We start from the raw sequence: 25,303 nt of genomic DNA, 5'->3' as shown, positions 1-25,303 counted from the left end.
AGGACTGGGTGTTGGGAGCTGAAAATCGTGTAGTGATCAATGAGCCCTTGTGACACATCGCTGTGCACCCCCAGCAAGGGCCGGGACCCCTGCCCCCACCCCCCACACCCCACACCCCACCCCCCCCCCCCGCTGGTCAGTTCTGAAAGGGAAACCAGCCGCGAATTAAAGCCCCCACCCCCCCCAACCCCTCCACGCCAGCCCACATGAAACGGAAGGTTTTGGGTCAAAACCCCACTGCTCCATAACAAACAGAGGCTAAGCCCTTTTTAATTACAGCCACTGCAAAAAAAAAAAAACCCCAAAATCTGTGACTCACCTCCAGAACCCACATACACTCTAATATTAACGGGCCTATTTAGAGACTTCAGGAATTCATTACTCCAAACCACGGGGAGGGGGGGAGTTTTCAGACGGTGAATGCGCTAAAAAGTTAATCAGCTGTTGCTATTGTTTATCGCCGATCGGAGCACTGCTTAAGTACACTTGAGCTTTTTTTTTTTTAAATCCACTTCAAAATCTCCTCATAGTTCATTTAATAAATACTGTTCCCACCCATTCCATTTATACTTTTGGGGAACAATGTCATGCCACCAAACCTTGTGTGTTCAAAATTAGCTTATGAAAAGGCCACTGTGCAGCTGACCAGGCTGTGGCAAAGTCAAAGACACACACAATACAACTTCAACTGAAGCAGTACAAAGACTAACACGTAGGCTGACAATTCAAAACACACTATGGTCTGACAGCATCTCTTTGACAACACAAGACGTTCAATATAATGAGCAGTGCTTCCACACACCACCCACACTAATGACGTGTCCCGTATAACTTTTTTTTAAAAACATACCAAACATTCAGTACAGAAGATTCTAAAAGCACTACTTCAAACGCTAAGGGATACCACATCAGACCATTACTTAACACATGCATAAGGTACAATCCATGAATGAATGGTGGCATACAGTAGCACATCAAAAGTCACTGTATTCTGACTGATACTAGTATGTAGGAAGGTTTATGCACCACTGAATAATTTCACAGTATTGGTATCACTACTGTATTTTGGACTGTACAAAAGAAAATGTCAGAATAAAAGTACACTTGAAAAACTATAAAATTGCACACTCACCATTTGAGATTGACTCCTGGGGCAGCCATTGATATCCTCTACCTTCTCATTCGCTGGAAAGAAGACGACAGCACAGAGTCTGAGCAGAGCTCTAACTAATAAAACGTGCGGTGCCCAATATCATCTGCAACCATGCAACAGCGCCCCCTGGGGGTGGGACACAGCAGTGATATGAGAGCTCTCTCAGACATGCTTTCTGCACAAGAGGGGGGTGTGGAGGGTCGGCAAAATCATTACTGAGGTTGGGTCCCCCCTCCCACTGCCTGTCTGAGAGCCGGGACTAAGCTGCAAGACTGTTTTTTTTTTTGGGCAGGGGGGAGGGGGTTGGGAGGGTGGGAGGGTAGGAGGGGAACAAACAACACAAGCTACTCCTGCTAAGAAACGCACATGGGACACACATGCTTTAATAAGGCACAAACAGTTTACAATGCCGCTCTATGCACCAGGGGCCATACAGTAGAATTATCCAGAAAATACCCAAAAGTCTGTTTTTAGTGTATGAGTAATGATGAGAGTGTAGTATGTGTGTATCACAGGCGGTAATACTACAAGTTTGTGAATGGACAGTTTGTGTGTGCCTGTGTGCACGTACGTGCAAGCATGTGTGAATGTGTGTGTGTGTGCGTGCGTGCGTGCGTGCACGTGTGTGTATGACTGTGTGTGTGTGTGTGTGTGTGTGTGTGTGTGTGCGTGCGTGCGTGCACGTGCGTGTGTAGTGTTCCTCTCACCGATGATTTGAATGATTTCTGCCAGCAGCACTCCATCAGCGATGTCCTGCGTCAGGTCCTTGATGAGCCGCGGGCAGCCAGACTTGGCTAAATAGTGATTGGCCCAATCAGTGTAGATCTGTGGGGGGGCAGGAGAGAGAACGGGGTGAGGAGAGTGGGCAACCATGGCAGAGAGAGAGAGAGAGGGAGAGAGAGAGGGAGGGAGAGGGGAGAGAGAGAGATAGGGTGAGAGAAAAGGGGAAAGAGAGAGAGGGGGAGAGAGGAAGGGAGAGAGAGGGAGGAGGGGAGGAGAGAGAGGGGGAGAGGAGGAGGAGAGAGAGAGGGGGAGAGAGAGAGAGACAGAGAAAGAGACACCGAGTGAGGGGGAGAGGAACTGAAGTCAATCCCAAAAAATATTCCCCTGAGAGGAAACCCCAACCACGCCAGTGGGCGGAGCTTCACAGCTACCCTCTTTGAGACGTGAGTCACATTTGCTTTAATACCAGGGTCAGAGCCCCCCTGACCACACAAGAGAGCAAATATCGGCCCCTTCTGTGGATGAAATGTCACTCGCAAATCAGACCCGAATGGAGAAGAACTGACTGAACTCCAGATTTACAATATCCCCAGCTGCTAAAATCCATCCAACAGCTGCGGCATGGTAAAGATCACCAAAGGACTCCATGTGAATTCAAAAAACTGTTTTTTCAAATTTTAAAACAACTCAAATAGTTTTAAAATTGAAAAACAGCTTTGAAGACAAAACAAACAGACTTCTCCATAGCAGGGAAACCTGCAGGGAAAGTTTTGTTTCTGAGTAGCCTACTATGCAAGAGGGCCACGGCTTTGTAAAACAGTGTCACAAAATATATCGATTAAATCATAAAATTGTGGGAACACGGGATGTTTAGTCAAAACCGCACCTCCGCTATTCCCCCCGTTACCGCCCTGGACAGGCTCCGCCCCCAGAGCCAGGCGAAAACAAACGGCCCGCAAACTCCGGCACCTCTACCTACCCCACAATGGCCTGAGTAAACCTGCTAGGGCGTAGTCAGGGAGACGATGAGCTCATGGGCGCACGGAAAACAGACGCCAGCGCGTCGAGCCGCGCTGCGGACCGATTCGGTTTCGGCGATCGGTTATTTAAATTTGATTTGAGCAGCTACTTATTTGTCGTGTGTGAACCACGGTTATGATTTGCACAGTTTACGCTCGTGCGCTGGCGCTGATGCGCCGGAGGCGCCTGAGCCCAGCGCCGGCAGAGAGCCAGGACGGCAGGGCTAGGAGAGCCAGGGCCAGGAGCGCCAGGGCAGGCGCCAGGAGCGCAGGGCGGCGGCTAGGAGCGCAGGACGCGGCTGGCAGGAGCGCCAGGACGGCGGCGGCTAGGAGAGCCAGGACGGCGGCGGCTAGGAGAGCCAGGACGGCGGCGGCTAGGAGCGCCAGGACGGCGGCGGCTAGGAGCGCCAGGACGGCGGCGGCTAGGAGCGCCAGGACGGCGGCGGCTAGGAGCGCCAGGACGGCGGCGGCTAGGAGGCCAGGGCGCTGGGCAGGCGGCTAGAGCGCCAGGACGGCGGCGGCTAGGAGCGCCAGGCGGAGGCGCCAGGAGGCGCGGCTAGGAGCGCCAGGACGGCAGCGGCAGGAGCGCCAGGACGGCGCGGCTAGGAGAGCCAGGCGGCGGCGGCTAGGAGCGCCAGGACGGCGGCGGCTAGGAGAGCCAGGACAGGAGCGCCAGGACGGCAGCGGCTAGGAGAGCCAGGACGGCAGCGGCTAGGAGAGCCAGGACGGCGGCGGCTAGCCTGGCACTCCCAACGGTTTAATCGTAACGCGTTTCCGGCGCACAGTAACATCTGGTGCCCCCGGCCGCCGAGCGGCACGTCCTGAAAAGAGCGGGTTTAACTACAGAACGCCGTTCGGTCTGGGACGGGCGCGGCGGCGCCAGGGCTGGCGGCGGCTGGCGGCTCAGGAGGACGGCGGTTAATTAGCCACAGAGCTACCAGGGGAAGAAGGGGCCCCCCAGTCGAGAGATCTGACCCCCGTCGCGTCCCGCACGGGCAACTCTGTCACTTCTCACGCAGCCAATGTCCTCAGACTGGTGGGTCATTTGTGACACACACTTCTGCGGAGTGTGTGTGTGTGTGTGTGTGTGTGTGTGTGTGTGTGCCTGCTCGTCTCCACTCTCCTAAATTACCAATGTACTGGACAGAGGGCCTACAAATTCAGTCGGGTATTCTAAGATGGTAGAAGTAGAAAGAGAAAAAGAAATCTGCAGCAGATTTCTTTTGACCAAATACAACCCACTGCCACCCACAGAGGTCCTCGACAGGCCTACTGCTGCTTTCGTTTTCTCTTCAGAAAAAAAAGGCCAGAGTGTTCCAACCTGATGCAATGACACAATCGAGGAGGTAGAGGAGTGCCAGCAGGTTCCTGAGAAAAGTTACCTGATCGAATGGCTTCTTGGCAATTACCAAGTTCAGACCAGACAGAGGTGATGTAGCTCAACCAGGCAGGGGGAAGGGAATGTAAAAATGCCCCCAGGGAAAACACCCACATCTAGAGACTCGATTTGAAACGACAGCCGTGTTATTGTTCAAGCAAACAAACCAGCCGCTATCTATCATTTCTTCCCAAATTACTTTCTGTCATTTTTAACAGAAGAAAATCTTTTTAAATAACAGTTTTCAGTGAATACTTTGCAAGTCAACTGTCAATTAAACTTTGCAATGCTATTAGAAGCTGGAGAAGTGAGTGAAGTTAAATGGGCTCCTGAATGTTATGCGTGAGGAATTAGTCACCAAACCAGATTTGAAAGTTTTCCAGCTGGATGTTTCAATGGACATGGAAACGAAGGACATGTGGGTCAATACAAAGCTTGTTTGGACGGCTGCCAGCTGAAAAGTCTGCTCACGGTGTCACATATATCACCGCAGAACCGGAAAGAGGCTGAATTACATTACTGAGGAAGACGCAGCCAAAGTGTCATTCTGCAGCACAGACACGCAAACTATTTCGTCTCTGAAGGAGCGCCTGTGAGCACTTACGCAATTAAGCACGAATCCAACTGATCACGGCACAATATGAAGACATTTTCACACACACACACACGCGCGCACACACACACACAATCACACACACACACGCGCACTCACACACACGCGCACACACACACACTCACGCGCACACACACACCAGCGTGCACAGCGCACACCACACACTCACAACACACGCGCACCTCCCCCACACTAACACATCTATCACTCGCCACAAACATACATAAACATACACAACAACAGCACATACAACACACAACATACATATACACACACACACGCAAACAGCACACACTACATAAACATACACACACAAACAAACAGACACATCAAACCACACACACCCTACACCTGTCGAAGCACACGCACACACATACATACATAAACATACACACACAAACAAACAGACACACACACACACACATTATTTACAAACAGACACATGCACACACACACCAGCACACACACACACACACACACAGACACAGACACACACACATATGAAAAAAAGGAATGTGGTCTCTTTAAGAGCCTAAGCTGTAAATTTCTCACTATGAAATAACATCCCTCTCTCAAATGACTGTTTTCACTGCTGCCTGATAGCTGGTATTCAGTCGCCTCTGTCCGGCAAGCGCACGTTACCTTGAACTTGCCCTCCTGCTCAGCAAAGACATTCCCTCAGCAGTATGAATTTAGCTGGAGCCTGCCACCACCCCCCGCACCCCCCCCCCCTCTCCCCACTGCCAGTGCCAACCTCCCCACCCCCTCCAAAAAAAAAAAAAAAAATCAACAGCTCACCTCTTCCCCATCTCCCCAGAACAGACGAGCGAGCAGCGCAGAAACAAGCTGTCAGTTCACCTGGCGTAAAGCAGGGCGGTCAGCCGTCCCCCCCTGGCGCTAGGTCCCCACTGGAGCCGCGCGCAGTTTATAACGGCAGCCGGCTAGCCGCGAGCAGACGGACTGCTTTAGGAGCCGATCGCACCGCGCCACTGTGTGTGTGTCTCTTTGGGCTCCGCGGCGCTGGCTACAGCCCGCAGTACCGCCTAACCGCCACTGGGCGGGGTGAGTTACCGAGGAGAAGAAAAAAAAAAAAAAACTAAAGTTTTAAAAGATCCTGGTGTGGGGAAGCTAGCAGCTGGGCTATCTGCAGAGGCTGTACGTGAGAACAGGGACATTTAAATGCTTCACGGTTGGGGGGGGTGGGGGGGGGAGACCCGGGTTTTCATGCATTGCCAAAGCATAGGAGAGACCAAGCTGGAGTTTAAACAAAATAACCGATTCTTCCAGGCAATTTTTCATGCACAGAAACACAGAAATGGCAGCACTGATTCATTAAACAAACAAAACTATAATTAATTTGACAAATACCGTCAATATATAGTCATGTGACTGATAGGATGATTCCTGTCTAAACAAACAATTGTGAGGAAGAAAGTGAAGACCACACAAACAAGATGGATGAGTCCTACAAGCACAATCAAAACCTGAAGTTCATATATATATATATGATTGCAGGGCTAAGGAATTAACCAATATTTTTTCCCCCAATTACACACACACAATTTTAAACAATAACATCTCAGTCCTTTGCTGATTTCATTATATTTTGATCTCAAAGGAAGTTTTTTCCCCCGATATCTCTACTCTCCCACTGATTGAGTATAAATAAAATACTGTCACAATACTTCCATTTTGTAGACAGCAGGGGGTCACAAATGACCTCCGGCACTCCATGTGAGACACCCCAAGTCCGACAGAACCTTCCGTCAGGGCAAGAACCTATGGGGGGCTTTTTATCCATTGGGACAGGATGCAACTCTGTAACTTCACAGGAAGTGGAAGAGGAAGAGGTATAACTGTCAGTATATGAGCTCTATGTCTGCATTTGCCTTTTGCTTCCCTAGACAGTGGGGCCCAGGGCCATCTGTGACTTCCCCAAATGCATCTTTATTTTTATCACATACTGTAGGTCAAACACGTCAGTGTGTAATGGTTCACTTACAGCAATCTTCTTATTCCTCACAATTGCAAAACTATTATGTTTAAATCTACATAGAGATACTTATTTGTGGCTAACCAAACGAAAAAGGTCAATATTTAATTACGATACTCAAGCGTGAAAATATAAGGATTTGTGAATTCGCAATGAAATGCTTACTAAGATTGTTATCATATAACATTGGTGTTAAATCAATCCACAACCCCATTACATATCATACAGTAAATCAATTTTATTTGCTGTAAGAATATTAAACTGCAATGGCAGCATTTACATTCATTTTGTACTTGCGGGTGATTAAAAATTGGAAGAATGTTGGAGAGAAACTTCACAAAAAAGAAGATGCTCATGTATATTCCATCAACTGCTTGCATAGTGGGCCCTCACCCACACAACTCAAATATTTCGGATCATTTCCCTCTATAGTCCATCATAACCCTTGTGCTTCCCTTCCAGTGGATCTCCAATGCAAGACACCATGATAAATACCAGCCCATTTTAAACAATGTGCCCCCAGTGGTCGAATGGACTAACTACACCAATCAGAATTGCTCTCTAACTCACTTGTGTTCAGTATTGTGACATGTAGAGCTCTGTAGATCCCTAAGGATAAGCCTGTCTGCCAAATAAACAAACATATTTAAAAAAAAAAAAAAAAAAAAACATAAGGAGATAGCATTACATTTGTAAACCAATTTCTCCATTCAACCGAATTTAATCAGGAAGATTGGCCACCAACTTCTCAAAGGGTGGCCAGATTAGATTTGCTATAAAACTGTTTATATGGAGGGCACCTCAGCGAGTTGAAAATGCGATGTCTCATTTCCACGCTGCTAGGAACCGTGATGCGTGGAGATGCGCAATTCCCACAGAAACTCACTCGTGCCAAAGTAGGAATACGCTCACTGCCTCCCCTAGAGAAACCCGCTGCCTAATTTAAGGCCGTTCCAGTCATCCGCGTGGCACAGAAACCTGACGGGTAACGAGGGACGGCCTCGTGAAACAAATGAACGACATAATTATTCTTTTCTTTTAAGGCCAGGATGGCGAGGGGGGGGGCGAGGGGGGTTTGGAGATAGTGTTCAGCGAGAGACAGACAGAGGTTCCCAAGGCGAGACACACGGTCTGAATGTGAATCCTAAGCTGGAGCCAAATTCGTAAAATCAGGCAGGAGGTGCAGCAATCTGGAAGCGTTTTGCTGTGGCAAACCTTTTTCGCTTTCTTTCCAAGGAAATTAAACATCGCGCTGAAAATCCCATTATCCTGTCTACAGCATGGAGCACCGTTCGCTCTATTTTGCATGGTATAATAGCGCAATGACATAGCTTCCCTCCTTTCTTCTTTAACAAAAGACAAACATTCAAATGTCGGTTACAGTAAAGAAAACAGTTGATGTACATGTCTGCCGTTTGCAAAATCAAGTAGCTCTTAAACATCCTTAAATTAAATAAACCCCCTAAAATGGATTTCAGACCAAGAGAACACTTTCCTGGTTCCTTCGTCTGCCCCCGCATAAGTCAATCAGTCGACAGCCTCTCACCAAAATGTTCAAACTGAAAATCTTCAAGAGCGGCAAGGCTGATTGGTCGGTTGAATTGGCGTGCATCTGATTGCTGGGGTCAATTCCTCTCGAATCAGCATTCCAGCAAAATCTGGGGCAATTTTATTTGGTACGGGGCTCCGCGGAACTGCTAAAGCTGTTCCTTTCCCAGTTAATGTCTATTTAAGCTCCTTTAAAAAAAAAGGTGTGAAAGGTATGTTTGACCCACAAATCAGTGAGTTCCTCCTGCTCTTCTGACTGAAGGAGTCCAGAGAAGAATGTGAAGCTTCTTTTAGCACGACAGAGACCTACAGAATATGTTTATCTTGCATTTATTTCAAAGTTCTTCAAAGGTTAACATTTTTAAGTGCCTTGCTGGCTCAGTGTTTGCTGGTGAGAGCAGTGATGTGTTTCTTCAAGCTCAAACATACACTGTGGTTTTTGCAAATCAATAGCACACTAATTTTATATCCAATTACACTGTGCTGTGATCCTGGCTGATGGCAGACGATTTTGCAGGTTTCCTGCTTCAGAAAAACACTCACGGTTATCGATCAGCTGGAAATATTTCATCCTGCACCAAAGAGTACTTAAACTAAGACCTTAAGACTAAGAACTAAGAACATAAAGGTGAGTTCACTGTACAGAGAAAACTGCTCACATTTTTTGAAAGGTATATAACATAACAAATTATACCAAAATAAAAACATAACTAGTTTCTTCAGAAACGAGGTGAAATGTCGACGGATATTTCTTCTGCCAAGCCCAGATATGGTGGCCAATGTCCAACGGCTGGGAATGGCTACCTCAGTGTGGACCGCACGTTAGCAGACAGACTGTTCTTACTCTGCTGTGGAGGCCCTCCTTAACCACAGTGGCTGAACTGTGCTCAAACCCCCACTGACGGTGTTAACAGATGGGACTTCTCTTCCTCTCTTCCTAGGCACGGTGGCTTTGTTCCAGGGTGAAGCGGTTCACCCCCCCACCCCCACCACCACCATCCCCGCTGCGCTACTGACAAGCACAGCTGGAATGACGCCCGATGAACCGTGTGTGGAAGTGCAACAGGAACAGCTCCTTGCGCATGTGAATTAAAACGCGTCTGACAACTTCGACATCAGGATCGCTGCCATCCAATCGCTCCAGCGGGCCTCTGACAACGAAAATATGTTTGGTTTGACAAAACAGCCATTTATAAATCCACTCGATATGTCCAGCAAGTTTGCCCGACCCTGTTTCTCAAGATCTACCATCCTGTAGATTGTCACTCCGACCCTAACAAAGCACACCACATTCAACAGCCAGTTGAGCTGCTAATTAGTAGAATCCAGTGTGCATTGTTAGGGTTGAAATGAAAACCTACAGGACGGTAGATCTCCAGGAAGAGGCTTGAGCAGCCTAGCAAAAAAAACCTATACAGTGCATGGTGTTTGGTGCTTTCAAAAAAAGGCCCGTTGGGGCAAGTCAGAGAGAAACAGAAGTCACATGCACTGCTCAGATCAGCTCTGAAAACCCATGACTGGCACGCGCTAAGCCACGAGCCAGGAGAAACAGAGCCCGTCTTGTGAGAAAGACGGCAGCCATTTTCCCTCCAGATGTTCTGGAATTACCCGCCGATAAGCTAAGGGGCGCGTTTAGCTCTCGTTATCCGCCAGAGACCGCGCTGGCAGCTTTAATCAGATCCTCAGACCGAGGGAGTCGCGCATCGCATGGCTGGATATCGCCTGACGGAGCTGAACAGACTACAGTGGAGTTCAGCCTCTTCCCCATTTCACCTGTCAGGTTTGCTAACTGAACGAATGAAACAAAACACTGCATTCATACAGGACCATTTCCGAACGCTCAAAGTGCTTCACAGTGATGAGTGGGTAACTCACCTCATCCACCTCCGATGTGTAGCGCCCACCTGGGTGATGATGCATGGCAGCCATTTTTGCGCCAGAACACTCACCACACATTAAAGGAGAGAACATTTTTTAGCCAATTAGCTGCCCGCTACCACACAGCACCAGCATGAAGACGCGGGAGGCACTTTAAAGAAACTCCGCACATTAGCTTGCCACGGCTTCCCAGTTTTCAATAATTAAACAGGCAAGCATCTTGGTAGAATAAAAGACGCCGTTCTCGCCCATTTACTAGAGCCAGTAAAAGTCTGAGCAGGCTGTAAAGTTCTTGGAGCTGCTCCAAGCTGGTCCCCCTCTGCCAGAGCTTTGTGCCTGACCATTGTGAGCCCTTGCTCCCTCTTCACTGAATCCACTCCAGTGAGCGCTTACAACCCTGTCCACCCCCACACCAGCACACACATCCACACCCATACCCCCACACCCACTCCCTCACACTGCAAAGCCCTGGCCCTGAATGCGCGATAAAGTGCTAAGTGTGGGGGTTCAGTAAATAAGACAATGAAAACCAGTGAATCCGAACAGCACAGCCACATCCAACCTCACTTATCACGTCTCCTTAAACAGCTGGTGCCTACAGTACACACAGAGCAGAAATTTCAGACAGCAGCCAACAGAAAACAATTATTCCCAGTAACCTACCTGACACCCTACCTAAACATCACCCCATGGTAAAAAGCAGTACGCCTAGATTGAAGTGGAATACGATGATGAATTCAATAAGTCTTTCAATTGCAATAATAACAACACACACCATTTGAGAGAATTTGAGAGCAGCAAAGTGGGAGAGAAGGTTGCCAGGTGTGCGCCGTCTGCTAAACATCCCCCTTCCACCCCTCCCTCCCCATTTCAGCATCCAAAGCAACACGACAAGAGACACAATGCAAACATGGCAACCCCACATATCCCCAGGTGAAAACACTTAGCACAGTCCGCCTGAGCGTTCCTCAGTGCTGGACCTCCGACGCTTTCTTTCTTCATTAGAATGAATAATTTGAATACAGCTCATTATTGATTAAATAAAAACCAATTATACCGCCCGGAATACATTACCAATAACCGGTGTCTCTGGATCCCCCCATTTGCCCTGGGGTCAAGGGTCCTACCACATAATGACTTTAGTGGCTGCGTTTACGATTCAGCTTATCATTAGCGATATGAATAAGCCAAGGTGTTAGGTCAGACGGTAGCTCAATATTGTTCAAACCCCCTCTGCTAGTAATTTAAAGCTATAATTGCCCAGATACGATACAAGGGACAGTAATGAGTTTAAACTCATCTAATTTCGTACCGTCAGCTTTTTAAAATGACTTGCGTCTGAAGCTTCACCTCTAGTGACGCCGTTCAGACAGCCCTAGCACATGCAGGTACCAGTAGTCTCCAGCAGAGGGAGCTGTTGTATCTAACTGAGATGGTAGAGATGGGATTTCATTCATCAGTAATATACACCCTCTTGAAAAGATGCTGTGTCACTGTTTAGGTGAATGTCATTTTAGGGCAGTGGTAACCAGCTCTGTTCCTGGTGATCTACCATCCTGAAGTTTTTCACTTCAGCCATAATTTGGCACACCTGATTCAACTAATCAGCGGCTGAACAAGATCTCTAGCTGTTGAATGAGGGCTGCTTTGTTAGGGTTGGAGTGGAAACCTACAGGACGCTTGACGGTTGACTTAACCATCTGGTTTTGAATTAACTGCCATGGCAACTGCTCCACACTGTTGTCATATTAAAGGTGTCACAGGTAGGTTTTCATTGGTCCAAAGCTTAATCCTTTACAGCCCTTAAAGTTCTCTGATTGGTTGGAGAAAGAGTTTTTTTGTTTGTTTTTTTTGTCTGAGGAACAGCACAAAATGTACAACAATGTATGCATGCTGACATTAGCAGGGACTATATTGATTATACTGGAATGATGGCAGAGACACAAATATGAGCAAAGTTCTTCTCATGGGGTGAAAAAATCCAATGCTTCCTGTGATCAAACCAGGATTTGATTGGATGAGACAGCGGCGGTGACCTTTCCCTGGGACCAATAAAGCGGGCTTCAGTCCAAAGCATGAGCCAATGGCACGTGTTAAACAACAAAGCGACAAAAATGTACTCCTCATAAAATCACAAGACCGGCATCAAAAGTGAAATAAAATATTCTTTCCTTCACTGAGAAATAAATGAATCCACTTTGGATTGGTCATCACCACTTTAAACATGCTAAAGCAGGCAGTGAAATGAATCTAAATCATTCCCCAAATGTTATGCTTCAGTGTAATGCACATTAAAGCAAGACCAGACTAGTGTATAAAGAGTGGTTCTTGTTTTATGAACTATGACATGATGGTTTAAGGTTCACAAACACATACAATTTTTCAATGACGACGACGACAACATGCATGTTTGAGAACAAACAACAATTAAAATAGCAGGCTGGATGACTTGAATATTGACAATGTATTAGTGGATGTACAGTAGCCTACACCTTTCCACACACCTGTAATAGTCCAGGTGATTGCAGTAGGGGGAGCTATAGAACATACTGGCGCGGCACACACACCTGAGCAGCGTTAATCCACCTGTATCTCTCCTCCACAGTGTCGTCCGCCAACCCCATCCACTCTCTTTCACACTCGTACCAGAACGGTGGGCTGGGCGCACGTTCTGTTTACCACACCGGCACACACATCTTTCAAATATAAGAGGTAATCCAGCGCTTGGTTTGTGTCTGTCTCGATTAGAGGGTGTATCCACAGCCAGATTAACTACAGCCTTTTCCCTGCAATGGGCTGGCAGTGTGTAGGCACCTGTGCTTCTGATTAAACACCTAAATTTATCTTCAACTCACCACCTACCTGGACAAAGTAAAGACACACAACATTCACAGCCTAGGCTCTATGCTTCTTCCATTGTGCTTGTTGGCAGTCACCCCAGACTACTTATTACGTGCTTAAGTGCTCAGAATGATCAGGTTATTTGTCCCGAGAAACAGTTTCGTGTTATCTCGCACTTCATAAAAGGTAAAATACGCACACTTCGTTTCGCTTTGTTGGTTCGCTCTCCTATCGCGGGCGACTTCCGCGGAGTTCACATTTTATCCGTAGCATGTTTACGGCGCGTTCGATCTGCTTATCAACCACCGGAACTGAAACAGTCCCAGGCTGGAAGCCTAACAGGGTGTGACAGCACTGCCGTACCGGGGACTCAGAGGCAGGCACGGGCATCAATTTGCCTTCACAATGGGGGGTGGGGGGGGTGGGGGCAAGGGTGGGATGGAACTGAAAATGGATTTACCGTAGTCTGTATTTACAGCCCACGGGTAGCATATCTATCTGCAGATACGGGCGGTGCCATTGCAAAGCAGCACAAACTCACAGCTCACTCTCGTCTGTGTCCGTTGTTAGGGCTGTGGAATATTTTCCTGCCAGGTGACTGTACGTTTGCTCCTTTTCCCCCGTTTTACACTCCCCCGGGTTCTGTTCCGAGGTAATCAGCGTTGTGTTTCACTCTAATTTTCCAGACAAGATGGTGCTTCACAGCATCTTGTTTAAATTTAATGGGAAACCGTCTCTGGTATTGCTCCTGGTACCACTACGCTGGCTAACCACTGTAAGGCAGCTAACTGCGTTACCTGCGCTACGTTGGGACGCTGACAAGCTGCTTCCCTGTTGACAGGGTGACTTATTTTAGCTATTATCGGAGGCTCTTGTTAGAGATTCAGCGTCTAATGGAAGTTTAACGGTAAGCACATATTTCACTGATCGTCGTCGTGAACATTCGTGGGGCTCCCCAAATGTGATTACTGAGGGACCATCTGACCCTCTACCATCCCCCCACAGCCACTTCTTAATTCTACTGGCTGGAAGTGAAGGTCTCTACTCCCCATTACTGAAACAATCATCTGCAGAATTCCGGATATGCCCGCTATAAAATGGCATTCCATAACAAGCTCCACATACCAGTCTCTCAGTGTTTACAGATTCACTAGAAGACGATTTAAAATTCTCCGCTGATTCACGAGCAGGGTTAAATGACTTCTTCAACCAACCAAATATTAACATGATGAAGTGACATTTTAATCGGGTTTCTCCCCCATCTGGACGCGCAGAACATCTGCCTGATAGGCGTGAGCATCTTTCATTGGTGGATGACACATCGTGAGTCATCCAGGAGAAGAATGGCGTTTCCTCCGTTCTGTTTTCTTTTGTTAACTGTCAGACCATGTCAACGACTGCCGGATCATTACAAGCCCATGCGTCACCACTTCCCGCTCTTTCTGAGTCATGTGACCAAGTCATTCGATCAGAAGCCTGGGCCGATTTTCTTTTTAAGCAGTGGAAATGTGAATGGGCAGCCAAACGTCTGCTTGCATTACAAAAGGGATGGAGCCAATTCGGGAAAGTAGTAAAATTCAATTTGTAAAATGATTATTAAGTTCCACGAGGAATTTTCAATTAATTAAATTACTTTTTTTCATTCATTTCCTGAATTGACTGAAAGGAAAAGGCAGTGACCCAAAACCTGGCTAACAAGCCCAGTGTCTTCACTACTCTGGTAAAATACCTATGGTTTACCTGCTTTAAGATCCAGGACCATGAATCTTCTCACTTCAAATCTTAGCAAAGCCAAAAACAATAGTAAGACAAGCAACATTCAAAGAAACAAACAAACAGACAAACAACAAAAAACTCTTTCACCAGGTGAAAACTTTCAGAACAGAGACTTGCCAGTTTCCAAAAAAAAAAAAAAAAAAAAACTTGCACTGTTCTTTTTGCCCTTCACCTGGCAGGTCGAAAACCAGCCAGTGAGCCATTCCTCAGATAGCGACTTACCAGGGTTTGAAATCCTGGTCTTACACTGCCACATTTCTTGAAAGGTTCCCCTTCTGAAAAGTGTCAAAGGCTCAAGCTACTCCACAGATCTGTAAAGGTCTATTAACATTTATAATGACTACATATCTTCTGGGGACAGACTGCAGATGTGCACCAGACACACGGAGCAGCTAAGATGGATTAGCAGGCCTCTCCCGCGGTGAACGATACTATTTATGACATCTCTCTAATGGACTCCTCACATTGGTGGGTCCCTCCCTGAGGTCAAAGGTCACAGGAGTAATTATGGGTCTGGCCGGTGTGATTGACGAGTATTATACACAATCTTTCCAACGGGATGAGACCCCCTAACTCCAACGGTGGTGGAGCGGTTAGACATTTTTTAAAAATCCATCAAGCCTGTCCATCTGAAATAAAAACCCTGGGAAAGTACATTCTTGGACATACCAACGTTTAAGCACGATCAGTAGGATCAGGCACTTAACAAATAAGGCCACTGAAAACCATTTAATTCCTGTTAGTTCTAATGTTAAACAGTAACAGGTAAAATACTGATTTTCAGAGAGCACCTCCCTAGACTCCCATAAATAGTCACGTAGAGCTCAGATGACTGAGAGGAAGGCAACTGAGTCACAACATGCTGTTGTAGTTTGGTCAAATTAGTTCACCGATAAGAAGGACAGCTGTTATCACGGAAGAGACAAACAGGAAGTGATGTCAAAGGCGAATTATGATTGTACGCAGTGACATGTTTATATTGCAACCTCATTCAAATACTTCCAGCCTATTTCAGGCAAGCCAATGCTCCAAACAACATCCAAAGCCAGTGAGACTTTTTTGCCATTGAGTTGGAATCCTGAATTTAAAAAGGAAGGATGTTATTATTTATTTTTGAGGGGGGAGGGGGGTCTTTTGGGATCTTACAAGAAAAGACATTAAAATTTTTATACTGCAGTTAATCAGCCACTTAAGTTCTGTGATCTATGTAGAATATATTTGTTAATAAACATTTGAATTTCGGCCAAGTAAAGTTTAAATTCAGGGAACAAAAAATGTTGATCAAAGTCATAAATCGTTTGATGTGAGCCTGAACTCTTACATTCATATTAAAAATTTAATTAGAGGCTAATTATGTGCATTGGGGGTAAACTACATAAGTATTCACAGTACAGTGATCAAAGACATCTCAGCCATTTGATTTATTTCAGAGGCTAGTCGCTCATTTAGCTCATAGGTCAGAGGTCAGCGCTGATCTGAAAATTTACCCAGAATTCCCTGCCCCAAAGAAAGCCTTTTTGTAGGAAGTCTCTGTCTCTCATTGTTGTGTCATTACTACCAAGTCCTTACAGCACATCAGCACTTTCCCTTTAAGCCTGGAACACATTTAAGCTTGAAATGTAAATTAAAAAAATCTATGCACGGTATGTCGACAGAAAAGCTGACGGTGCTGTCTCTAAACGTTTTGAAAACGCATCACCACGTTGGGCACAAAATCCACTCTCCTCAGCGTCAGCAGAGACAAATCATCTTTCATCCCTGAAAGAATCACGCTCTCGCTTACCGTCCGATTATTTACGCCAGGACACCGGGGAACATGTTTATGCCCGAGCTACAGCTACGGCTAGGGCTACTGCAATGCATCATGGGTCGGAATTTCACAGTAAAGAAGACGCAAGCGTCTGTTCATTTTTGGGTGGTATTGAAGACTGGATTATGGTCCAGGCTGGGGTCCACTGGGTCTCCAGGTTACGGTGTGTGTTCTGCGGAGATGGCACAGCAGTGACACATTTCACACCAGACAGTGAGTTCTGCAGAGATCGCGGGTGCTCTTTAAGACGCCATTGTTTTGCGTGTCCCTGAGAACGCCACGGGTGACGGTCCACCGCCATCGGACAGCCAATCACACGGCCCGTCCACCCGGGGGCGGAGCAGAAGGGGTGTCTGGGACAGGCTGATGAGGTTAGCAGGTGTAAAGGCCCCGTTCATGCAACCCGATGAAAAGCTGGGAATGAGCCAGCGCTCCGAAAAAAAAAACATCCAGGGATCTCTCGTAAGATAGGACGGAACGGGAATGCGAGCAACTTTTATTTATTTATTTATTTTAAAAGGGCCCGAGCGGGAAAAAGGGAGGAAACTCTGGAACCGTTTCAGAACAGCGCGTACCGTCTGTTGATTTAGGACCGTTAAACGCACTGGTGGACGGGGAAGTCCCGCTTCAAGGTCAACGCGGGTTTGAATTCACTCCTTTCTTTTCACAATATACAAGGCGTAGCTGTTAAATACTTCATCCAGCAGTGCTCCATAAAGAAGGTTTATCTGTGATTCATTCCTGTCCACGCAGGAGCACTGCTCTGTATTTGGACAAATACCCTCCAAATGCTTGACAGAAACCGATAAAACATTTGGACCAGGTAACTGCTGCAACTGCTCTACAATTTGACCAAGCTATTTTATATTTTTATATTATATTTATATATTTCCGAAGTGACAGGGTGGAATTATTCCCTAAACCACTGCCACATACTGTGTTGGTGTTAAAGGTTAACACTGTACATGGACTGTGATTCTTGTCGACTGTCAACGTTCTCTCACTTTGAGAGATTAATCTTACAATTCTTCCGTTTTCAAGTACTGTATCTCAATGGAAAACCTTTTCAAAAATTAAGCTTTTAGTCCATAAGAGTAATTAATCAACTACTGACTGCTTTGAGCGCAAAAAAGACAGCTTAATATATCAAATGATAGCAATTAGGAACTATTAATTTTTCACAACTAAAAGAAGGTTTCACAGGGACAACGGACATCCCTTCCAATTTAAAAGGTATTAAATCAGGCTAAATGTTTGAACAAATTTGCATTGCCTCTTCCATCTGACTTTGCTGATGAAAAGCTAAATTAGCCTTCTCAAATAAAGGCAGGAATCTTCGGCTGGAAAATTGAGCTCTTGCACATTTTGCTGGGTGGGTTACTAACAGAATACTGTGGTTTGCAAGCCTTCCCTCACCCTTTGAGAAAAAGGTTTCCTCCTTCGAGAATGAAAAAGCTTGACTGAATAAAAACTTGAATGCCCTTCAGGACAGCAAGAGAGGGTTTGATGAGAAGGCCGTAGCCTGGGAGGGGGGGGTGGGGGGGCGGGGGGCAAGCACAGTTCCAGCTTTGCCAAGCCCGTCTGCTGTGCCTTCACATGTAAGGCCTTTTGTGAAAGATCTGCCCCATAACCCTTGAAGTGAAATACATTTCCAACCCGTATTGCGGTTTCTCTGTCAGCCTCACACCACACCACACTTTATTTACTGAGGTTCGTTTTTCATTCTTATGGACAGAAATTCCGCCTTTTGTTCTTTTGGATTTCATTTTGCAATCTTCATGTGAATTTCATTTCAACAGCAGAGATAACTGTTGCTCCTTTTCAGGTAGATCAGTCAAAAAGAAAACATGAGTTGGCCAAACTAGAGATTTTTTGTTTCACTTACCTATCAATACCTAAAAACTAAACTGCAGGTGCACAGTAAAACATCCAGTGTTAATTCTTACAGAGTACATATGGTCCCTATTGGACATACGCACATACTCTGTTAGAATTGAATTAACACTGGACATTTTACTGTGTGCCTGTAGCTGAATGAACATATCTGGTATATCATATTCAAAATAAACCAACAGTGCAGCTCATCCTATTACACATTTCATTCAAGTTTTACGACAAATATGTTGCACCTGCATCATCGACAACACTCTTAAATAATCAATCAACTTGACGTCTAAACATCCCAAAACAACACATCTTCTCACAGATCTCCCCTCACTGCTTTGTTAAATGTTATTACAGCGCCCGTTATCTTACCGAGATAAGGCATGACTAATTGAAAACAGAGAAAGTTCGCTCAGATAAACATCTGCCTGGCGTGTCTGACGAGATCAGGGAGACCCAGCGCTGCCTTCAGTCTAATCGAGGGGATGACTTCCTGTTGAAGTTGTCCCAGATTCGCCCCCCGCCCAACCCCCCCCCCCGCCCCGCCCCCAGTGATTCAACAGCATCCGCTAACAGCATCCTGAAGATAACCCCATCTTCCTTCCTGAAAGCAACAGCTGCCACAGTCAATCTTGTGACGGCAGTTATTCCAATTTTTTAGCCATTTTGCACCAAAGCAAAAACGGAAATTGTCCTGACCCATTCAAATTGCGATGATATTTTGTTGAAAGCATCTTTACAGAGGAATTAGCTTTCATAATAGTTTGCATTTATATCTAAAATAATGCATATGGCAGTAATTTGATTTTTGCCAACACAGACTACACAAAAGTAATTTTAGGATTTTTTTGATCCATGCATGATGCAGACACAGGGGTGTCATATTAAACAACACTATGTGTTCCAAAACATGAGCAGTTTATCTAAATGTTGTGTAAACAGTCTTTCTGCTGAAACACCAGAAGGCAGTCATCTCTGTTCATTTTCATGGTGTCAGTTACGAAAGACTGATATTTACCACTACAGACCACTTGTTTTGTTTTGTTTATCCCCAAAGGGAACAGCTCTCTGAAAGGGACATTCTAAAATATTGCCAGCACTGTGTAATATGAATGCTAGTATGGTAATACTCATATCAACTTAACAGGAGATGTTTACTGCTATGTTTTCAGGGTTTGAATTACAGGGAGAAAAAATATGTAAGCACAGCATTACAATGAGTTCAGTAAGCAGGCTGAAGAGTTAGCATGGCTTGTGACACCATATCTAGTTAACACACACGCTCGCACCACATGCACACACACTCGCACGCACGCACGCACACACGCACACACGCACACACGCACACACGCACACACGCACACACGCACACACGCACACACGCACACACGCACACACACACACACACACACACACACACACACAGTAGCTGCACAACCCCGCGTCCATAATGAAAAGAAGAGCAAAATGACTGCAGCCACTAGTACAAAGGCAGTCGGCTGAACACATACGCACCACTGTTAATCTGAAAAATGCCCATTATTCAATCTGACTAGCTTTGCCACTGGCTCGTCAGGTAGGAGGTGTGTACCTGGAGATCCCTAAACACTGACAGCATCAAAGAGCCCGAGTCTGACAGACTCAGCTTAAATGTGACATCAGTGGACCTCGCTTTATCTGCAAAGATCACACCGTAACTGCAGAAGAACTGAAACTCAAGATAACAGGAAAAAAAAGGAGAGCAGGATAATCAAACAGATTCCGATCCTTCTGTCAAAGAGTCCGTGCGCAAAGTTGGGCTGGAAAATAACAGGTAACATTTTTAAAACTGTACAGTTTTCATTATCACTTCTGTAAGTGCAATTGGAAAAATATTGTCAGTAAAGAATTTGTATTTATGTAAGCTCTGAACTTTGCATGTGAGATTTCTTTTTTTTTTGTTCTTTGTTACAGGTTTTCTAATATTATCTAATTACCTAACAGGCAATAGCACTGAAGCAGAAGTCAATACAAGAGTAAGAAGGAGAATGAAACAGAAGCAGGTCTCGCTTTCGTCTGCTTTTCCAGCTCCCCGTACACCTTTTAACATCCCAGCCATTAAACATTATGTGCTTGCAAACAAGATCTGATAACAGGCAATTAATTACAGAGCGGATCGATAAAAATCAGAGGCGGAAAGTCCAGGGGGTCAGAAAGTAAACGTCCCGTCGTGCGTTTCTTCCACCCGTGAACTCAGCCCCGCCGATGCCACTAATTACCGTAATTCTGCCTCCCGGCTGATGAACTGCGCTAATTAGCAAATTCGGGTGATTGGAACAGAACACTGGGATGGACTTGTACTTTCTGAACCTGTATTTTCCACCTCTGATAAAAAGATAAGCTCTCCTAAATTCGTTTCGGTTTTCCATCTCAGCCAATGCTGCAGCTGCAATGTGAATGGGATGAAAGTTGGTTACTCTTGTAGTTCATTCACACATGATTGCTACTGGACTACGCCCAAAAATGTATGCACGCACAGACCGCTGCATTTTACATACAGTATCTTGCAGTACTCTGAATTCATCTTTCTGTATTGATCCATCTACAGTACTTCACCGAATCCTCTATTAGGTTCAAATGCCAGATCTTCTGAGTGATATTCAACAATCCAACAGGCGGGAAACCAGCCCAACCCAACTACTGTACATTAAAAAGAACTTGAGCCACTACTGTATATCAACAGCAGACTTGCTCTTTAATTTTCACTAAACAGAAGGTCTGCAAGTTCAGCCCAATTAGGACTCTCTGAACCATGATACACAGGTAGGCGCTAATGTATTAGCCAGGCTTGTTTCACAGATCACCATCTGCCAAATCCTTCCTCTGCTTAATTTTGTTGATGGTGATTTTAATCACTCCATCCCCCGGCAAATCGTTTTCTCTCGAGGACTGAACTCATGCTACAATTAGAGAAGACTTGTGTTCATCAATAATTGATTATGCTAAGCTCAGCACAGTAATTGATCAGGCATTACCACACATTACATAAAGAGGCGCTAACGGATGATTCACACTATTTACCTTCACCCTTGATCTAAAAATTAAAAATAAAAAAAACAAGCAAAGCCCTAGCAACTTAAAATAGCAATGAAGTAACTGCTGCCCCACACAGTATAAGACCTCCCGGGAATGCGTAATTATGTGTATGATAATAAACTTTCATTAGTAAGCTGCTGATAAGACACGCTAGTCTTCTAATGACGAGTGGGATCATCTAGCTCAGTGTGCTTTCAATGGTACCTGAGTGAAATCTCCATGGAAGGCATTTCTGTGTTGTTTTCCTGGACACCGCGGCTTCCAAACTTGGCAAGGGACAGATCAAAGGGGGTTTGGCCAGCGGTGCGATTATCATCAATTTTCCTCGCGGATATTGAACGCGCTGAATCAAGCTGAACTCTGGATGCCTCTGCGCGAAGGCTGCGAACGCTGACCGCAAGAAGCGCGGCTCTGTGGAGTCTCACGAGAACCGAAGCAGCGAGGCGGCGTCACGTACACTGGTCCGTTAAAACTTGGCTCGCGTGCCGATGCTTATTTGTCACGGTCTTCCGCTTTAATTAAAGGTTCGTAAACTGTGTGTCCCGAGCGCTGTTCCGTCTTGGCACGCTTCGGTATTGACAAACGCACCCGCAAAAAGGTCCAGCACTGCTCGGTTTAAGTTGAAGCTTGAGAAAACGTTATTTCAATAATAATAATAATAATAAACCATTATACAAAAGGAGGGATGGCAATTGAATCTTCGATTGTGACCAAAGAACCGTTGGTCATATTTGTATAATTAGTCATATTTTGCTTTCTAACTTTCAAGTCAATGCTGAACTATGAGGCTCGGTAGGGACACCGGATGTTAAAATTCAGATGTACTACCAAAATGGTCACATGGGTGAATATTTTTAGTCCTATGCATAAAAGGTTCATTTTCTCTTTATTCTCCTGTTCATACGAAACTAGTCCCATTACCCTCAAACACATTGCAAATTAGCATTTCATCAGTGCTCCTGTCCTTTTAAATGACTGCCTTTGACACTTCATCTTAAACCTCCTCTGTTGTCTTGGCATGTACAGCACAGAACAGACAAAGAGGAGCAAACTATTTTCTTTTGGCTTCTGTCTCTCAGTAAGGACCAGCATAGAATACAGATGCCCTGTTAGACAAAAAAGAGTTTCTTTTTTTATACATCAGACTCGAGCTCCAGGACCTTCCCATGTGTGGACTGTAATTTCAGCTTGGAGCTGTCAGGTCTTATTGTCCCCGGCTAACAAGCACTGTTCCCCCGATGCTGTTTATTTTACTGACAGGTTGCTGGCAGGAAGGTTACAAGCTGTAAAAGTGCAAGAGTGGAGGTATCTGTCCCTGGTCTTCTGTTAGCTCTCTTACACACACACACACACAGCCACCTACAGCATGTCCATGCACATATTCCAGTCCACTACACGTTAGCTTTCGGGTATTTTATTATTATTATTATTATTATTATTATTACAGGCATTTAGCTTAGCACTCTTATCCAGAGCGACTTGCACAACTTTTTACACAGCATTTACACTGCATCCATTTATACAGCTGGATATATACTGAAGCAATGCAGGTTAAGCACCTTGCTCAAGGGTACAACGGCAGTACGTGTCCTACCTGGGAATTGAACCTGCAACCTTTCGGCTCTGTCCTTAGCTATTGCTAGCAAGAAGGCAGTATAAATCTGATGGGTAGTTTAGCCCTACATTTCACTACCAAAATACACAATACATGTTGACAAAGAAATCTAAACACTGAGCTGTGATTTTCTCACGTACCTGATTATGCGCTAACTGAATAACAAACAGAGATGAGGGCCGCAATCGACTGCACGACTGACTTGCGGCTTGAAATCAAGGCTCTATTGACCCTCTGATAGCAGAGGACTGAAATAACAACCTGAGTATTTATCTGGGCCCTGTTTGTGCGCAAATAAAGAGCCGCTCTGTCTGAACGCGCGCAGGAACTTTACAGGAGAGACACGCACGCAGGGAGAACAGAGCCAAAAGCAATTAACCCAGATGAGGTGAAATGCTAGACCTGCCAATCTAGCGTGAGAAAGGCTACACACCTCTGCATGTCAACGAGCATCAGGAAAGCAAGCAATCACTGTTTGGAGCTAATGTTTTTTTAAAATGGCCGCTTGTCAATTCTAGCGTTTGCAACCAAGTTGTTTAAAAGGTCCCCAAGGGGCTTGAGTTGAAGCAGAGGAGGGAGTTCCTGGGCTAATCTTTTACAGAGCCAAGAATGCGAGATAAGGTAGATGCCTTCACTTTGTGAATGGATCCCAGTTTAATCTCATCTTGACCAATGAGATTCGGAGGAAGAAAAATCAACAGCAATTTGCTCAGTGCTCCCTCAGGACAAGTGGTGGGTGCGGAACAACTTGTACATCCACATTGCTTTGTTGTCACTTGTTTTAAGGGCAGTTTTAAAATGGTAAAAAAAAAAATAATAATAAATTCATAGTGACGACGATCACGATGGTAAACTCCCACTTGTTTGTTCCTTGGGGGACCACAAAGGGTAAAAAAAATGTGAATAACTGAATTGTGGCCCTGTATCTGTTTATACTGTCTGCCATTATGCAGTTGGCCCAGACCACGACTTACCTAACCCGGCAGGCTATGGAAATCCACAGGTACCCTTTCCTTTAAATAAAAAAATAAAAAAAACACCTCTTAATCCAGCCAGGCTGACCCGTGCCAAGCCGGCTCGGGGACCGACAGTAAGAGGGGACCGCGTGCGCTTACGAACACGACTGACTGTACGGAGCTTTTCCTGTTGTTGTGCAAAAATCTCCAGCGAAACTGGGGCTTTATTTTCACCCTCTCCTCCTGTTTACTCTCCTGTTTACTTTCCTGTTTACTTTCCCATTAACAAGCCAAGTTCCGCAATGGCCGACTCTCCTTTGAGGACGGCATCTGCATGAATAAACAGACAAAAAAAAGATTGATGATGTCACGGGGTTCGCATTTCCAGTCGCTGAACCTTCCGGAGTTCAAACCCTGTGAATCCTCTTGCGTTGACTTCATGTTTTTCTTCCGAAAAGTCAGCTTCACGTGCATGCAGGTTATATTCAAGTATCTGAGGCGACTCATCTTTGAGTTACCAAACTCCTCGCAATTTGACTTGTTTTTTTTTTCGTGACATCCATCTACCGGACACAAGAAAAGGGGTTGAAATTTGGAGCTGGGAAGGCAGGTGGGCAAGCCAAAACGAGCCGTCCCGTATTATAAAAAAAAAATCTCCCACCTGCCAATCAGGAGCCTCCTCTCTATGTTGAAGGATTGGGGGGGTGCAAAAACAAAGCTAATGATTCATGTCTGCTTGACAGGAAATTCCACAAATTAAGACAAATAATGCTGCTTAGAGAAGGACAACTCCAAGAACAAATATAATCATTTGGGCACAAGGGGGTAGGAGGAGACTCTCGGGTGAAAATCCCAAGTGAGAAATCATGAAGGTAGTCCAAAAAAATCAGTCAAGCCACACTACTGAAATTGAAAAGGAACCATTCAGCTTAATGTGGCTTATCATGGCTTAATGGCCTAAAACTGAGGTAGAAATATCCGACAAGAACAAGAGCACCAACTATTCTCACACCATTTCCACAAGAAAAACCACAGAGTCAA

At 45.5% G+C, this 25,303-nt stretch overlaps 1 protein-coding gene across 9 annotated transcripts in view; it reads right to left on the bottom strand.

The window, feature by feature from the left end:
- The window catches only part of nav3 (neuron navigator 3), a 284,512-nt gene that overhangs the window by 107,789 nt on the left and 151,420 nt on the right, over positions 1-25,303 (bottom strand). For 8 of the 9 annotated variants that reach the window (XM_064342429.1, XM_064342430.1, XM_064342427.1 and 5 more), the window contains 2 exons: positions 1,861-1,978; positions 1,133-1,185 (listed from right to left, as the gene is read on the bottom strand). In XM_064342429.1, coding sequence (XP_064198499.1) covers positions 1,133-1,185; positions 1,861-1,978 — 171 coding nt within the window. Of the gene's footprint in view, positions 1-1,132; positions 1,186-1,860; positions 1,979-21,895; positions 22,014-25,303 lie in introns of those variants that run through there. The other variant, XM_064342431.1, reaches the window with a different exon arrangement.

Source organism: Anguilla rostrata, chromosome 7 (genome assembly GCF_018555375.3).
Source record: "Anguilla rostrata isolate EN2019 chromosome 7, ASM1855537v3, whole genome shotgun sequence".
In the NCBI taxonomy this organism is placed as follows: domain Eukaryota; kingdom Metazoa; phylum Chordata; class Actinopteri; order Anguilliformes; family Anguillidae; genus Anguilla; species Anguilla rostrata.
Note: the sequence above shows the minus strand (reverse complement) of the source record. Positions and strands in the feature narration are given on the sequence as shown.